This window comes from Chenopodium album, chromosome 9, assembly GCF_948465745.1.
Source record: "Chenopodium album chromosome 9, dcCheAlbu1.1, whole genome shotgun sequence".
NCBI classification, from domain to species: domain Eukaryota; kingdom Viridiplantae; phylum Streptophyta; class Magnoliopsida; order Caryophyllales; family Amaranthaceae; genus Chenopodium; species Chenopodium album.
In genome coordinates, this window is record NC_137842.1 from 57,545,656 (window position 1) to 57,565,445 (window position 19,790).

Below are 19,790 nucleotides of genomic sequence, written 5' to 3' on the forward strand. Positions count from 1 at the left end.
AGACGAGTGAACATCGAAACAACAAGGTGGCGTTCACTAGATTGTGGAGAGTTGTCACAAACAACTGAGGATTGTTTCAAGAAAAATAATCTTCGATAGTATTCCCTTGGATGTGGAATATTATCAAAGCGGAGGAGGATTGTTTCAGGCGAAGCAATCTTCCAAATTTGGAAGCAGTTACAGGCGTAGCGGTTTTCAAGCGGGATGAAATTCTCTAGCTTGCAGAAGGTCATCAAAACAACAAGGATACAACAGCAATCAATTACTTTCAGAGACGTGTGCTTGACGGTGCAAGATACGCGTTTCTTAACTCTCTTATCTGTTTAACTAACGCTAGTTTGCAGGTATCGGCGTTACAAGAGTGGTTTAGGATCGCAGATTGTTCTGAATCATTCTCCGTCCCTATCGATACTTTGACTTTTGTTTTCGAAACTCGCGTTTCTCCAAACTCAGTCAAAGTGGGGGCTTCTATAGACACCCATTTGTGTCTCCCCAAAACCAAACCCGGTGATGAGTACCTTTCACGTCGAATCATAATCAAATGAAGCGAAAGTGTGGAAAGTCTAGTGTTGCGGATAGTTTTAATTTCTTTTCTCTTCTCTCTGTTTTTGAAAACTTATTTTAAGAAAACAGTCAATCCAGTTTGGTTGGTCCATGATATGGGTCCAATAGTAGTGTAGTTGGATGGGGCTTGACAAGAGCTTTCCAACGATATATTATAAGCCCAATTCCGATGAATATTGAGGAAGTTATGGCCAATTTACTAAACTGGGCCCGGTTTGAGCCTTATGTGCGGCCCAATGATCTAGGGGAGGGCCTAATATGATTTATCATTCCTAATGCAATTAGGAATGGTTTTAGTCTTCTAGATTCTTCTAGAAGGTTCTTTTCATTCCTAATTCAATTAGCATTGATAAATTGACTTTTGTTGACTTTTCAGAGTTTTAATTAAAATCAAATAGCATTTTTGAGGAAAATATACGATTTTATCCTCCCGTACGGCAAAACTTATCTGATTTTCGAAAACGCGTAAAAAACAGGCCTGGCGCCTGACTCCAGGCATTGGCGCCTGGAACCAGGCCTGGCGCCAGCTCTGTTTTGCGTGCGCCAATCTCGTTTTGCGTGCGCCAAGTGCTATGTTTTGATATTTTATCTTTTGGCTGATTTCACTATAAATAACGTATTAAAAACTTCGTTTTTCATTCATCAATTCTTATTCTTACCAATTCTTACCAATTCTCATCAATTCTCACGAATTCTCATCAACAATCAGTTTTCATTCGCAATCTTTATCCAATCATTCTCTCTTTCTCTAAACTTTGTTTTCACATAAAAAATTCCGCATTCGCAAGATCTAGAAACACCTAGCCATATTCGAAGTTGCCTTCGCCCTAGACATGAAAGGTTTAATTTCTGAGGGTTTGGTCCCAAATATCTATTTCAATTATTTAATTTAATTGTTTGTTTTATTATTTTCCTTGAAGTTACTAACGTGTGTATTTTGTTATTAGAAAGAGGTACGAGGCGTCGAAGTAAGTACTTTAATTGATTTATTGATATTATGATGTAGAAATCATGTTTGTATTGTTATTGTGATATTCCTAGTATCATGTTTAGGGAAAAGGTTATAATATCAAATATGCTTATTATGATTCCTGCGATGCTTCCTACGTTCTTCCTAATATTTATGATTGTTAGTATCATTTTAGGGTTAAAGATTTGATCTTTATTGCTTAGTGACATGCTAGGGTTTGTTATTAATCTTGTTAGTATCATGCCTAGGATCTTGCTATTATTATTATGCTTTAATATTAACATGAACATGATTATGATTATAATTGTTATAATTTATGATGATTATGAATATTATTATTATTATTATTATTATTTTGATGATGATTATTTTATTTATGATTATTATTGTTTTGATTATGATTATAATTTTATTTTGATGATGATTATAATTAATTTATTATTATTATGTTGCTTGATGCTTATTTATTGTTATTGCTTGATCACACCTTTATGCATGTTTAAAGGGAATTGGTACTTGTAATCACGCTTAATAAGATAATTAATAATCTTGTTAGGGTTAATATGATTATAATTCAAGTGATCGCCAATAATAGATTTATTTGCGTATTAATATTCAACCAACATAGATAAACAGGTTTAGGGTTAATCCTATTGATTGCATGTTAATTAAAAAGCGCACATGAATACGATCAGAATAAAGTAGAGGCCTATTATTAGGGCAGGTTCAATCTCTTTTAGGTTGGATTTGTACCTTCATCCCCGAACCCTTATTTGGTTCTAGACCTTATGGAGTTGACGATCTCTTGGATCGTTAAGGGGTGTAACCTTCACCTCGTGAACGGTTTACAAGTTCCTAAAACTCGTTGGTGACTCTTTTTCTTTATCTTCTTCCCTTTTGGACGCCACAATACTTTAGTGTATGATCACAGTGGGGTTCAAGCTAGGGGTTAACGCTTGAAATTTATTCCCTATAGAAGGCAATGATGAGTTAAACTTTGAAAATTGCAAAAGCAATCCCACAGATCCCTCTTCTAATCTTCTATTCCCACACGCTTCTCCTTCCCCTTCTTTTCTCCCTCCCAAAGATCTTCTTCGCCATTTGGCACTTCCTCACTCGGGTACAACAATGGCAACCCATGCAAACCCTTCAAATTCCCCTATTTTAAACCCCAATTCAGAGTTCATTTCTTCACATACAAACCAAAACATAGAATCAAACAACAAGGAAATTGAGAATTATGGAAAAAAGCAAGGCGAAGCTAACGCCGGTCTGCCCACCACGGCGGCCGGTGAGGGTTTTTCAGAGGGAAACTCAATCGACTAGTCAGAGATTAGCGCTCAATTCCACTTATCTCTACCCCGCTCTCATCTTCTTTAAGGGGAGCCAATTATTTCAGTGTCTCCTCTGGCAATGAGGATGCCATCATCCCCCTTCCAGCATCCTCCACCTCCTCAATCCATCTTTCCGTTCAACAATCATATGACCCCGTCCCAAATTCAGGAACTAGTTCAATCCCTTCCTCAAACTCCTTCTCCAATGCAATGGTCATCGACCATACCTCCGATCCCCCAATTTCGACACCTCTGCTATGGTCGTCGATCGAATCACCTCCATCTCCGGACAAAATTCAGCTAATGTACAACACTCTTCTTCAAATCAACTCCCTTTTAACAAACGTGACCAGCCTCCGCCCTCAATCACCATCTCCCCCACCCTCACCTCCTCCAACCTCCCAGCCTCTTCTCCCTTGGTACCAGCAGCAAGTCACTTGGCCGAATTACCCTATCCACAACCTTGTTCCTCTTCCAAACAATCCCCCAATAATCAATCTCTCTTCGGCAAACAACGAACAAGACTTAGAAAGTTCAGATCACCATATGAAAGTGTTCCAGATTCGAAAAGGAGTGGTGGGACTCCAAATCGATGTCAACTTCTGGGAGACAACGAATACCATAAGGGAACTGAACTCGATGGTCATCCAACTCAAAATGCACGATGTAGTGATGCTGGATCGTGTAGAAACATGGAAAGCTTAGGATAAATTTGATCCCCTTTCTGCAATGGAAAGCCAATCCCTCCTTTTCCAGACCTTGATATGAAGATCGTTATGTGGAATGTTCGAGGTGCTACACGGAATGAATTTATTCCTCACAGAGGGGAGACAGGATCACCCTGTATTAGACCTATGCTTGGGAGGTAATTTCTACACATAAACCTAGTATTTTCATTCTATTAGAAACTAAGAGTGATGGTACTAGGGCTGACCAAGTCTCCAAACTTTTGGGATTTGTCAAATATGAATTTGTAAAGCCGAATGGCCTTAGGGGTGGTATTTGGTTACTTTATAAGAATGAAATTGAACTGGTAGACTATATAGAGGGTCATACTAGGAATTATTTTCATGCTCTATTTAAATTCTCACCTGAGAGTAAAGAGGTTCTAGCTACTGCTGTGCATGCTCCATCTTCTATGACACTCCATGGTTATTTTTAGGTGACCTTAATGAGGTCACAAAACCATCTGAAAAACTGGGAGGTCTCAAGTTTAGAGCTACTTAGTGCTATGACTTAAACAAACTTGCGGATGCTGCTTGCATGGTTGATTTGGGGTTTTCGGGCAACCCTTTCACTTGGCATAATGCTAGAGAGGGTCTTGACATTATTCAGGAACGTTTGGACAGAGCAATGGAGAACCCGAGCTGGTTGAACACCTATCCAAACTCTAAGGTATCTCATCTTGCTAGAACATATTCAGATCATTGCCCTATTTTAATTACTGTCTTTGATAATTGTGTTGGAGGTCCTTATCCCTTTAGGTGTAAAGCTGCTTGGTTGGAACATCCTGAGTTCAAAGATTTCTTTTTGCACAATTGGAATGTTCACAAATCACAATTTAGATTTCTTAAAGGGTAAAGATGAATTTTTGTCTAATATTAAAACCTGGAACCATAATGTTTTTGGTAACATAACTAGATAAAAAAAAAGGTTAATTGCTAGAATTAATGGAATTTAGATTTATTTAGCAAAAAGATACTCTACTTTTCTTGTTTCTCTTGAAAAAGACCTTCTTTTTGAATTGCATCACATCTATAAATTGGAAAGGATCATTTATGCTCATAAATTTGGTCTTGATTGGAGGAAAAATGCTGATTGGAATACTAAATATTTCACCTAATGGCTAATATTAAAAAAACTAGGGGAAAAGTTTTGACTTTGCAAGATAATGATGGTCTTTGGATTACTGATATGAGCTCTTTGAAGAATATGACTAGGGATTATTTTATTAATGTCTTAAAAAATAACTCAATTGCTTTACATTCCCTAAAGTCTTTCCATTACCCTAAAAATATAGATATTTGTTCTGCCCCTTTATTTGCTTCTCCTCCTTCTTCTGATGAAATCAAACTCCTCCTTTTCCAAATGGACCCCATTAAATCTCCTGGCCCTGATGGCATCCAACCAATTTTCCTGCAAAGAAATTGGAATGCCCTGGGACCATCTATCACTGATTTTATTTCTGATTGTTTTGACAAAGGTTCTATTCCCCTTTATATTAATAATTCTTACATTTCTCTTATTCCCAAATGTGATTCTCCTGTTTCTATGAAAGATTTTAGACCTATCATGAATGACCTCATAAGTCCCTAAATGAATGACCTCATAAGTCCCTTTCAGTAAATGTATTTCTAATAGGCTTAAACCTATCATGAATGACCTCATAAGTCCCTTTCAGTCAAGTTTTATTCCAAATAGATCTATAGAGGAAAATATTATAATTATAAAAGAAGTAGCTCACCATTTTAATAAGGCTTCTAAAAAAGCTAACTTGATGGCTTTAAAAATAGACCTAACTAAGGCCTTCGATAGTCTTGAATGGGATTTCATGAAGGACACCCTTTTAAGCATTAATCTCCCTAGTAATTTAGTTAATCTTATTTTAAGTTGTATTTGTTCTCCTAAGATTTCTCTTCTCTTCTTTGGAATGGTGAAATTACTGAGTCTTTTTCGCCATCTAGAGGAATTAGACAAGGTGATCCTTTATCTCCTTATATTTTTGTCCTTTGTTTTGACCGTCTCTCTTGCATGATTCAAGATAGAGTCAATAATGGTAATTGGAAACCAATGAAAATTGCTAAGGATGTCAATATTTCTCATTTATTATATGCTGATGATATTTTCCTTTTTGGAAAGGCATCTCCTGACAACATAGAAGTAATGATGGAAGTCCTGGATCAATTTAAAAATATTTCAGGTCTTTCCATAAATGTCCTTAAATCTTCAGCTATTTTCCCTAAGAAAATGAATTATAATGTTAGAAAGTCCATTTGTGAAATATGTAATATCACCAATACCACTAATTTTGGTAAGTACCTTGGCATTATTGTAACACCCTAGAAATTTCTTTCCTTAAAATACCTCTTTTACCCTTTTAAAAATACGAAATAGGAATATCTAAGACATTACCGCCACCGTGGAAACGGTTAAGGCAAACAACAAAGATACAGAGCGGAAGACTTAAAATCAAAACCATTCAAAATAAGTCAACTTAAAAGTCAACAAACGAAAGTAAAGTTTAAAACCAAAACAAACGAAGTCAATTAAAATCAAACTACAACTTGGAACCATTAAAGGCCCTTATTCAAACCAAACCAAATCCAAATCCTTGCATTAGTCCACATATAAAATAACACCATAAATATTCAATGCATAAAACACATTGTAGACACCCATTTGTGTCTCCCCAAAACCAAACCCAGTGATGAGTACCTTTCACGTCGAATCATAATCGAATGAAACGAAAGTGTGGAAAGTCTAGTGTTGCGGAAAGTTTTTATTTCCTTTCTCTTCTCTCTGTTTTTGAAAACTTTATTTTAAGAAAACAGCCAATCCAGTTTGGTTGGTCCATGATATGGGTCCAATAGTGGGGTAGTTGGATGGGGCTTGACAAGAGCTTTCCAAAGATATATTATAAGCCCAATTTCGATGAATATTGAGGAAGTTATGGCTAATTTACCAAACTGGGCCCGATTTGAGCTTTATATACGGCCCAATGATCTTGGGGAGGGCCTAATATGATTTATCATTCCTAATGCAATTAGGAATGGTTTTAGTCTTCTAGATTCTTCTAGAAGGTTCTTTTCATTCCTAATTCAATTAGCATTGATAAGTTGACTTTGTTGACTTTTTAGAGTTTTAATCAAAATCAAATAGCATTTTCGAAGAAATTATATTATTTTATCCTCCAGTACGGTAAAATTATCGGATTTTCGAAAACGCGTTAAAATAAAGCTTGGCGTCCAACCCTAGGCCTTGGCGCCTGAAACCAGGCCTGGCGCTAGTGCTGGTGCCTGGCGCCAGCTAGCCAGGGTTGGCGCCATCTCTGTTTCCTGAGCGTCAGACTCTTTTTTGTTAATTTATCTTTTTTGGCTGATTTTCTCTATAAATATCGTATTAAAAACTCCGTTTTTATTCACCAATTTTCATCAAGATTCACCAATTCTCCTCATTCGCAAGTTATCATCAACAATCATTAATTCTTTAGCATTCTCTAAATCATTCATCTCTCTTTCATCTTTCATCTCTTTCTCTTTTTCTAAACTAGCCTTTTCTCAAATACAAAATTCCGCATTCGCAAGATCTAGAAACACCTAGCCATATTCGAAGTTGCCTTCGCTCTAGATGTGAAAGGTTTAATTTCTGAGGGTTTGGTCCCAAATCTCTCTTTCAATTATTTAATTTGATTGTTTGATTATTATTTTCCTTGAAGTTACTAACGTGTGTATTTTGTTATTAGAAAGAGGTACGAGGCATCAAAGTAAGTACTTTATTGATTTTTATTGATGTTATGATGTAGAAATCATGTTTATATTGTTATTATGATATTCCTAGTATCATGTTTAGGGTAATTTTAATATTAAATATGCTTATTATGATTCCTATGATGCTTCCTATATTCTTCCTAATATTTATGATTGTTAGTATCATGTTATGGTTAAAGATTTGATTTTTATTGCTTAGTGACATGCTAGGGTTTGTTATTAATCTTGTTAGTATCATGCCTAGGATCTTGCTATTTTTATTATGCTTTAATATTAACATGAACATGATTATGATTATAATTGTTATAATTTATGATGATTATGAATATTATTATTATTATTATTTTGATGATGATTATTTATTATAATTATTATTCATGATATTGATAATTTATTATGTTGCTTGATATATTTATTTGTTATTGCTTGATCACACCTTTATTGCATGTTTAAAGGGAATTGGTACTTGCAATCACGCTTAATAAGACATTAATAATCTTGTTAGGTTTAATTTGATTATAATTCAAGTGATCGCCAATAATAGTTTGTTTGTGCATTAATATTCAACCAACATAGATTAAATAGGTTTAGGGTTAATCCTATTGATTGCATGTTAATTAAAAAGCGCACATGAATACGATCAGAATAAAGTAGAGGCCTATTATTAGGGCAGGTTCAATCTCTTTTAGGTTGGATTTGTACCTTCATCCCCGAACCCTTATTTGGTTCTAGACCTTATGGAGTTGACGATCTCTTGGATCGTTAAGGGGTGTAACCTTCACCTCGTGAACGGTTTACAAGTTCCTTAAAAACTCGTTGGCGATTCTTTTGCTTTATCTTCTTCCCTTTTGGACGCCACTGTATTTTAGTGTATGATCACAGTGGGGTTCAAGCTAGTGGGATTAACGACTTGAAATTATTCCCTACACACATCGTAAACTAATATAAACTAGCATGATTCGCTCTTCACTCATGCCCCGTCATGAATATGCTTCAATATCTGAAAAGCTTATCTCTACTTGCTTCTACTACTCTCCATTAAAAATGGGTCATCATAGGGCCAAGATAAAAACATGGCCAAAACACACAAACACACACAATCAGCAAAGCTGAGTACATAAGCGTAAATAAACACACTAACATGCTTTCACCTATCAACACACACTTACCTCAATGCACTTGTTCACAAGCACACACAACATTCAACAAGACACATTAATTAGACACTAAATAATTCATTTAGCGTTGATTACGCATCGAACGGCTTTCCAACTATACCTCCCCCAAATAAATTGAGGTTAACTGACACGGGAGCTAACTGTGCCAGCGACAAAACCACTCAAAGGTGGCGGAATTCCTGCGCATAATAATAAATAAAAAGGAATGTACATCGTCCTGTACTCCATTAGAAGTTATGGTTAAATATAAAACCCCATAACTCCCCCGCATTGTTCATACTCAAGCTATATATGTTCCAAGAGTTTTGGTGCGTAATCTCTTTCACTTTACGTTATTTACATGTTATTGGACTTGGTGATGACTCTCAAAGCATAATAAATCAATCAACAATAATTATTCAATCAATCAAACATACCAATTTAATTCTTGAATAATTTGTGACCACATATTATTTAATGTTGAACCCCTTTTAATTCTACCTCAGTGTCAAAGACACCTTAAACGCATAAAGCGCCAAAAATCCTATCCCTCGGTGTTAAAAACACCTTAAGTGCACAAAGACACCAACATACAATTTATTCCTCGTGTACATGGACACTTATATAGCTCCTTCCTCATGCTTAAAGCATCAATAAAAGTTATATAAACCATAATAAAATTCCTTTTTAATATTCCAAGCCAAATTAAACATATAGTTTAATTAACCATGCATTCTATCATGCCATAAATAAAAGTATAGTCCATATAATCATGCCAAAAATATAATTTTCCAATCCATAAACCATCACGAATAATTCATGCTTCACAATCCAATCACCAACACCAATACTTCACAATTTCATAGATAAGCCTTAGCATGATACTACTTGTAATTGATTGAAATCAAGCCTAGCATGATTCTACATCATCAAAATATGCTAAGTACGCGAACGTACCTCAAATAAGCTATTAAAATAACCAAGTAATCTACAACAATTCTCGAACCAAGTCTCCTACATAAAGGGACAATAATACTATATTATATACACAATTTCCAGCAACTTAAACTCACTTTAAATAACTTAAAATAATCTGAAAATTATTTAAAAACCCCTAATTAAACTCATTTTTAATGGGTAATCACACCCTTTTATTAAAATCACAATTATACTAGTTTAAATAAAATTCCAGCATTTTAAACTCATCAAAAACCCTTTAAAACTTCATCAAAATACATCTTTATACTTAAATTATCCATAGGAACATTAAATTATCTCTTACCCCTTTTAAACTCAAGGATAAAATTTAAAGTATAAAAAAAAAACTTCGTTAAAAATCAAAAACTGCCCGAAAATCATATTTAAAGGCTGAATTTGGCCACGAGAGGGTAGTACTCACTACCAAAGGTGGTAAGTCTTTCTTAGAACGTTGTTTCCACATGAAAAACACTATTTTTTTTTATCAAAATTGGAGGAGTTTAGAACCTGATCGGGATTAAAACGAGATTAATATTAACGAATGGAAATCTAATAATTAAAACACGAATTTACGTGTTCAAAATAATCTGGAATTAAGTTAAACTAATCAGTAGTTATAATCACCAAAATTTCAAAACATCATTACTATAAAAGCCCTCAATCAATTGTTCGTAAAAACCCTAAAATCATGATTTTCAATAATTAAAAACCCTAGGTTATAAAATTTACAAAATCTCAAAATTATGACATTTATAAAATCTGAAATTATAAAGTTTAATCATCAAAATACAATTTGATGCTAATTAAATTAATTTCAAACAATAAAATCAAAACCCATAAATCAATAATTATAATTACACAAATTAATAAAACAAAGGAGAAAGAAAATAAGACTAACCTTTTTGTGTGGGAAATTTTTTTGGGGATTCATGGGGTATTTATAGAGTAGAGAGTGTAGGGTTAAATTTGAGCTTATAAAAATGTGGGCTTGAGTTATGGGATAGGGCTTAAGTTATGAGTTTTGGAATGGGTTATTCCATTCCAATAAGAGTATGTAGGAATAATTTACATTGCCCAATAATTAATAAAAGTTTGGCCCAAAATATATTTTACTTTTATAAAACCTTATATTTAAAATATTTTAACCCTTTAAAATATTTAATTAAAATACTTGAGCCCTTAACAATACATTTTATTAATACTTAAATACTTTATAAAAATACATAAAAATACGGGGTATTACAATTATGATATCCAATAAAAGATTGAATCTTCTTTATTATTTACCCCTTTTAGATAAGACTTGTTCTAAGATTAAAGGTTGGCAAGCTAAAATTTTAAATATGGCTGGAAGATCAACTCTTATTAAATCGGTTTTGAATTCTTATCCTGTTTATTGTATGCAAACCAATGTTCTCCCTAAGGCTGTCCTTTCTGATCTTCAAAAACATTGTAAACAATTCCTTTGGAACAGGGTTAATAGGACTAGATTCATTCCTAGAACCAATTGGAAGGTAGTCTGTGATCCGATGGCCAAGGGAGGTTTAGGAATTAGAGACCTTAGTAGATGGAACCTTTTGTTTATGGCTAAATTAGGATGGAAGATTTTAACTCAGGGTCATAAATTATGGGTAAAAATTCTTGTTAATAAATACTTAAAATATTCTAACTTGCTAGATTATATTGTTAAACCTTCTGACTCTATAACCTGGAAAGACATTATGGCTAGAAGAGATATTTTAAAGAAAAGGTTAATTATCAACATAGGTGATGGGGAAGATACCTCCCTTTGGTATCACCATTGGATAGGTGACTGTCCTATTTACCTAATTCCTAATGTTTCTATTCCTGATTCAAAAGGGCACTGGCGGGTCTCTAATATTATTAGAAATAATGACTGGTATTTAAATGGTGTCTTACACATATTACCTTCATATTAATGCTCTTTAATCCTTGCTTATCCTCTGCCCAAACTTGTTCAGGTTAATGATAGATTAAAATGGACTTTAGATAAATTAGGATCCTTTTCCATTAAATCAGCCTATAAATTCTACTCTCCCTCCTAACAATCTAAATTCTACTTTCCTTTCTTCCTTTTCTTGGAAAAATATGTGGAAAATCAGAGTTCCTTATAAATACAAGATGCTCCTCTGGAATCTTGTTAGAGAAATTCTGCCTGTGGGTTCTATTCTCAGAAAGAAAATCCCTTTTTTTGATCCCATGTGTATGAGGTGTGAATATCACTTAGAAGACACTATTCATGTCTTCAGAGACTGTCCCAACTCTTGTGCCTTTTGGTCTCTTATTTTCAAATAATTTGCTTATTTAAAAATTGATCTACAGAAGCTCTACAATAGCAACCTCTCAGATTAGTTATCTTTTAACCTTGCAAATGTTTCCACTTGGAGGATTATTTTTACAGCTGGTATTTGGCATATTTGGTCTGCTAGAAATATGGCAGTTTTTGAGAAGAAAATGCTTCTTATCCAATCTACATTTAACAAGTTCCTTTTTTATTATCACTTCTCTTTGACTTTAACTCAGGGCACCATAGATAGGCCTTCCTGTTCTTCCAACAATTCTTCAAGAATGTGGGCTCCACCTCAGAAGGGATACCACAAATTGAACACTGATGGTTCATGGATCAATGTTGACAATGCTGGAGGTGGGGGTGTTATCATGTGTGAGAAGGGGATTTGGGTCTCTAGCTATGCAATGAAATTTAATGCAATGACTGCTGCCTCAGCTGAACTCATGACTATCAGGGAGGGGCTTTTGAGAGCTTGGAGCAAAAACATCAAATTTCTTGAACTTGAGACAGATGCTGATGCACTAACTAAGATGCTCAAGGATCCAAAGTCTTTTGAGGATGGTGATTTAGGCAATTTAATTCGAGATGTTGCTTCCCTTTTGGAAAGGGATTGCACTGTTCAGATTTTCCATACTAGTAGATCTGTTAATTTGGTTGCTGATAAGCTTGCTTATATGGGAAGGACTAAGTTCAAGGCTGGAGAATGTGTTCCCTTTACATACCCTCAAGCTGACTGCTTCGACCTCTATGCTACTGAAATACTTGATATGGTTCCCTAGCTTCCTGTCTTTTGTCTTCAAGTCAGTAGTTCCTTTTGCTAACCTTAGTCTTCTGAAGATCTTACTTACTACTAGTCAGCTGCTGCAGTGTATTAGCTCTAATTCTCTTAGCCTAATTTTATACTATGGCTTATATGCTTGTAACTCAAAACTTAATCACTTTATGTACTTGCATAAGTACTCTGAGTGGTTCTCTTTTGCTCTGAGGGCTTTTGCCTTCAGTAACTCTAAGATATAATATAATATATGGGGTTCCCTTTTGTGTTAAAAAAAAAAGTTGTTGTAAATAAGATACTTGAGTAAAAAAGTAAACCAATTTGAACTTTTTAGTCCATTAGAAACCAGTCTACCACCCAAAGAGAATGACGAAAGGGAGACATATAAAGATACCAACACTAATTTCCATTTTTAGAATAGATTGGTCACAAACTTTTATTTTTTAGTAAAAAATCATTACTTTTCATAAGTGTGTTGTCAAACCATTATAAAGGATTAATACTCGTTACATTTTAAATTTTGGAGGAAGTACATATATACAACTCACTTGTTATGTTAGAAATGTGTTGTCAAGGATTTTATCTCATTATACAAGTACATTGATATGATATGCTTGTTGATTATGGTCCAATAATTATCCTCATTGTATAACGGTGGTAATTTGGTTCTAGATATCCTTCATATTGGGAGATGATACACATAGACTAAGCCTACATAGACATCCACTATCTTTTTGACAACTCTTCCTTCATAAAAAATATAAGAGCGGGAGTTAAGAGCGGTAAAATTTTAATGAAATCCGCAATTATTGTAGAAAAAAGAGGGAAATTTAGCGCTCAAATTTGGTGAAATTTTTTGGTGTTGAAATTTGACAAAAGTTTAATCTCAACTTCAATTTTCAATTTAGTTTGTTAAATTTTAAGCAACCATTAATGGCTATTGAAGTTGAAGATATTCTCAAAGCTGTTAGAATAGGAGCCAAGCAACATTCATCTTCTTGTTGTCATAAGTAATCTAAATTTGAGGTAATTTAAAAACAAAATACAAATTACTAACTTGAAAATTGCTAATTAAACCATAACTACCTTAGTTTAAATGGTTGTAAGTCAAATATGATAAAGTTTGATGCAGTTGAAGAACTAGATTTTCCAATAAATTGTAATTGATTATACTTAAAGTTTGGTGGTGATAATTGTAAATTAGTGATTAAATACACCGTAGTTGAAGATAAGGATTATTAGAGTATTGATTTATAATGGTTGGTCAAATCTAGATTAATGTATTTTGGCTTAGCAAAATGTTTTTTATAAAACATGTTGCAATTATGTTAGTGTCACATGAATTTTTGTAGAATCAATTTGATTAATGTTGGTATAATTGTATGATATTTGGTATTATTAAGAAATATATTTATATGAGGTGCATAAGCTATTAAATGTTTTGTGATAATTGTATAGAATTTTTATCTAAATGGATAATTTAAGGCAATTTGTATTGAAAAGGATAAAATGTTATTATTAAATTGATCTTTATGAAGTTTCTAAAGGAGAGTGAGGAGGAAAAGTAGATTTGCAGATCTCCAAATAGCACACGCCCCACAAGTTGTAATGGGGTGTGAGGAGGCCAGGAGAGGGAGGGGGTCAGTCGATGGTGGAGATGGGTTATGGGTGGGGGGTTTGGAGCGGTGACTCGGGGAGAAGAGATGCTCGTGGAGAGGGGATGCTCGTGGAGAGGGGGTAATTGGCTAGTGGAGGTGATGGTGGTTTTTTATATTTATAAATTAATTTAATTGTTAAATATTTAATTAAGTTAAAGGTAGAAAATATATGGGAAATTAGAGGGTAATTGAGTGAATTAGCACTTCTTGGTTGTCTTCGTCTAAAAAAATTTACAATTAGGTTTTAACTCAAAAAATATATTTTTAAGGTTTTTCTGACAAAAAAGTTGCAATAATAGGTTTTTTTAATAAAATTTTCTAATAATAAAAAACAATATTGTAATCATAAAATAAACTACTAATTAATGATACAAATATCATTTATATATAATCATATTAGACTTGAATGGAACTTTTTAGACATGACTGAAACTTTAATGGAACTTTATTAAACCTTCTTTGACTCGACTATCATTTATTAAAAGTTATTAAACTTATTAAATTTGATAAAATCCTATCGGAATTTATTTAAACTAAATAGACCTAAAACTTATTTAATTAATAAAGGTGAGCCAAACACACCATAAATTCTATAATAACTCAGAGTTGTCCAATGGATTTTACTTTACATTGTAATTATTGTCTCGGTTATTGTGTTCAAAATCTTCTTTATTTGTGTGCAAAAATTGCTCAGATTAATAACACAAAGTTTTATATGTAGCTGGCCACACCATGTAGTCGGAATTACTTGATTAGGGACTACTTGGTCGGTCAGGGGTTACTCAGTCATGGGTTGCTCGATCAGGGGTTATTTGATCGGTGTTTTGGTGTGTATTAGCCAACCGCACAAAACACACGTTGTTTTCTATTTGTAGTTGTAAAATATTATATTGATTTTGGGAGGAAAAGATATCTTTACATTAATATTATTTTTTTAACATAAAAGATCGATATGAAATTTTTGGAATGATATATAATTGTAATTATTGTGGACCAAAGTCTATACCTGCACAATTAACATATTGTTAAACATAATGACCCTAATTTTAACTTTAACATAGTAACCTTTATTATTAAAACTTGTGACCTTTAATAGTATTGTCATGTTTTATACACCTGGTTTCTTAGTAAGGTCGTAGTAAGGTCATGTTTAATATAATTCATCTTATTTTTACTTATTTCAAGCTGATAAGAAAAAATAGATTAGATAAGATAACAATTAAGATCATGTGACCTTTCCTCTGTTTAATTTCTTTATATATGCAACACTTTATCACGGTATTTAAGAAAAGTGGATCTCACATGATATAATACACTTATAATGGGGTTAAGAGGTTTTTAGTATGATTATAATCAAGTGGGGCTTGAGCTAATGCGTTGCAACTATTTTGACATTTCCATTTTAGAGAAGTGTTGCAATTATACAGAAATGGAAGAAATATTATTAAATAGTATTTCGTAATAATTTCAATAGTAAGCTTTGAATAAAGATATGCAAAATTTATATGATAAATATCATAGGATGAATTTTATAAAGTATAGTTAGTATAGATATATTTAATTATTTGGAGGAGAGAGAAATAATAATAATAAAATTAAAGTAGTATAAGTGAGAATATACTTGTGTGGGATCTGATTCACAATAATATAATTGTGGACCAAAGTCCATACATGCTCATCAACTGACGTATTGTTGACATAGTGACCCTAATTTTAACATAGTTTCCTTTATTAATGTAACACCCCCAAATCTCCCTCTACGGAAATACTAGTATAATACATGTAATTATACCGTAGAGATAGACTTAGGCGTATTACCGCCGCGTGATTACGCAAATTACGCAAGGCTACTCAACTTACTAAAAATAACAATACTTTGCAGCGGAAAATTCACTACTCTTCTTTATTAATAATAACCATAATAGTAACCACTGTTATGAGTACTCAAAATAGATACAAGACCAAATTCCTAATTTAGTGAAAACCAATCCCGGGACTACAATGCATCATTTATTGACTCCAACCTGAAAATAAGCAACACTGCTTACCATTACGGTAAACAGGGCGAACCAAAACAAATAAGAAGTACGGGTTAGCAAAATATGCTAAGTACGATAAGTGCAAGATAATTAAACTCAATTTATTCGCAAACATGCTTTGAAACCAATTTCCAATAAATAATCTAATAATTCCAAACTCATGGTTTAAAACCAATTCTCAATAATTCCAATATCAATAATCAATAAAACCAAATCCAATTATTTTAAAACCAATTCCTCATATTAAAACCAATTCCTCTCCCAAGTGTGCACACCCCCCAAGCTAGTCTCCTTATGTTACAAGGCTATTCTTGAGGAAAGACCCGGTCATGCAAAGTCCAAGCCCTTATCAATAAACCAAATCCGCATAGTGGGATTACCAACATGCTTATAAAGCATAAATAATAATAAATCCATGATTCAATAAATCCTCTTTTAAATCCAATTATTCAACCTTTAATAAAAACAATCCAAACTCCTTTTCCATAAACCCAACTTGTTTTCAAAATCAATCCTTTTTAAACATGAATAATAAATTAATTAATCATAACATGTTATAAAAATCAATACTCCAATTCAATTATTAAAACCAATCCTTTAAACATACTTTTAATTCATAAACCATAATTCAATTCAATTTAATTCAATTCATCATAAAATCATTCAAACATGTTATTCAAATCGATCACTTTCAAGGTATCTAGCCACCTAACGTACCTTGATCTTCACTTAGCCAACAACACTTCAAAAGAATTCTCAAGTAGCTTGATCAAAAACACCCTACAAGTAAATATAACCTTAATCAAAATAAGGTTAACAAATAATCACAAATAATTAAATTAAACCCTCCCAACTAAATGTACATGAACCTCTTAAATTAATTCAACATGAACATTATTAAAATCTGATTTTAAAACTACTCATAATAATTTTATATTAATCTCCCATAATAATAATAATTGAATAAAAGAAAAGGAGAAGAAAAGAATTGGATTTGCGTAGGAAATAAAAGGCAGAACTTTCAGAGGATATAATTCCTTCGATATAGCTCCTAATTGGGTGATTCTTGAGCCTAACCTCAAGGATTTTTCGAGAGGAACAACTTTCTGTGAAACGTTACTACCCCAAAAACTGACCAGAAGTTCCCGAAAATTGGCTTCAAAGATGAACGGGATGATTTGTGTAAAATTAAGGAGAAGAAAAGAAGAGAATTGGTGTGAAGAATGTGAGAGGTATGAAGGGGTATTTATAGGCTAGTATGAGCATGAATTATGGTAGGAAAATTTAGGAAGAATTATGGTAATTAGGGTTTAAGAGATTACTTGGAGAAGTGAGCAAAGATTTAAGGAAAGTTTTGATATTTGAAGGGATTGTATATAATTGAATATGGAAGGTATGTATGTCATGAAAAATGTTAAGGAAATTGGAATTGCTTGGGGAATAATTAAGAAGAATGAATGGCAAGAAAATATAATAATTGGATATCAAAAAGATGGAGAATTAGAATTATGGAAAATAGGAGATTTAAGGGAGATAATTAAAAATACAAATTACCAAAATATTTTCCCAAAATCTTTATGGGATGGCCGAAATTATTGAGCTTTCCTAAGATCATATTTTCGGCCTTCCTATTTAGTATTTAGGAATATATTTTGCTAGTTTTAAGGAATTAAAAATAATTGTGTAAATAATATTTATTGTAATAAATAATTAAATAATGAAATACCAAATATTCACCAAATAATTTAACTAAATAAAAATCAGACATAGGAAAATCCGAAATTATTAGCTAATTAATTGGGATTTTCGGACCTATTAAAATAATAATAAAATATAGCTTTTGCCTTAATTAAAATATCCAATATATATATATATAATCCGATTTTTAAAATAGGATAAATGGATAATAAATCTTATCCAAAATAATGATTAGTTTTCAAAATACTTTTGGCGCCAAAATTCAAATATCATTTTGGCTCCAAGATTTAAATAGTAAATTGAATTACTAAAATACCCTTTTTAGAAAATAATAATTAATTAGGAAAATACGTATGAAAATACGGGGTATTACATTCTACCCCCCTTTAAATAAGTTTCGACCCGAAACTTAGCCAAAAGAAACGAAAATCATTTTGAAATTATTGGTTCATGCACATCCTAACTTGACTCAAGACTCCAACTAAACTTAAATAAGATTCTAAATCACTCAAAAATGACTCGAAAAGTAGACGCGTGAAACTCTATCGCCCTCTACCCCCCTTAAAGGAGTTACGCCCCCGTAACTTGACCACTAACCTTAGGCAAACAGTTCTGGGTAACGTTTCCTCATATCAGCCTCAGGTTCCCATGTGGCCTCTTCAGTTTTCTGATTTGACCACAATACTTTCACAATGCTCACATCCTTGTTCCTTGTGCTCCTGATCTTAGAGTCAAGAATATTTACTGGTCTTTCCTCATAAGTCAAATTCTCATCCATCTCAATGGTTTCTGGTTGTAACACATGTGTCACATCGGGAATATACTTTCGAATTTGGCTCACATGGAAGACATTGTGAACCCTTTCAAGCTTGTTAGGCAAATCCAACTTATAAGCCACTTTTCCCACTTTCTGAATGATTTCATAAGGCCCTATGTACTTTGGGCTTAATTTTCCTTTCTTCCCGAACCTCATCACACCTTTCATGGGTGAAATCTTTAACAAAACCTTCTCTCCTACTTCATATTCCTCTTCCCTCCTTTTCAAATCAGCATAACTTTTCTGTCGATCTTGGGCTGCTTTAATCTTTTCTTGGATCAACTTGACCTGCTTCACCATATCCTCAATCATTTCTGGTCCAAGTATCATAGTTTAACTTATATCATTCCAACATACTGGGCTTCTACACTTTCGACCATACAAAGCTTCAAACAGTGCCATCCCAATGCTTGCATGGTAACTGTTGTTGTAAGAGAACTCTATCAAATCCAAGTGGTCTTCCCAAGACCCTTGATACTCCATCACACAAGCTCTTAACATGTCCTCCAATGTCTGAATTGTTCTTTTTGTCTGACCATCTGTCGCAGGATGAAATGCTGTGCTCATTAACAACTTAGTTCCCATCGCCTTTTGCAAACTTTGCCAAAAGTTAGACAAAAATCTTGAATCTCTATCCGTAATGATATTCGTGGGTACCCCATGGTACACTAGTGGAAAAATCCTCATCCGTAACGGGCAAAAAGGGGCCATCCGTAACAGGCAGCGTCCGTTACGGATGGCCATTGTTATTCGTAACGGGCACTGTCCGTTACGAATAATGAGTTATTCGTAACGGACATTTTAAATGTCCGTTACGAATAACTCATTATTCGTAACTAACATTTCAGATGTCCGTTACGAATAACCCATTATTCGTAACTGACATTTCAGATGTCCGTTACAAATAACCCATTATTCGTAACTGACATTTCAGATGTCCGTTACGAATAACCAATTATTTGTAACGGACATTTTAAATGTTAGTTACGAATAAGGGGTTAT

The 19,790-nt window shown here is 33.4% G+C and overlaps 1 protein-coding gene across 1 annotated transcript; it reads left to right on the forward strand.

Moving 5' to 3' along the window:
• The first annotated feature begins 11,944 nt into the window (after window positions 1-11,944).
• Window positions 11,945-12,580, forward strand: LOC145557777 (uncharacterized). Its single transcript, XM_081618955.1, has one exon. The coding sequence runs from the start codon at window positions 11,945-11,947 to the stop codon at window positions 12,578-12,580; it is 636 nt and encodes a 211-aa protein (XP_081475081.1).
• Window positions 12,581-19,790: the final 7,210 nt, after the last annotated feature.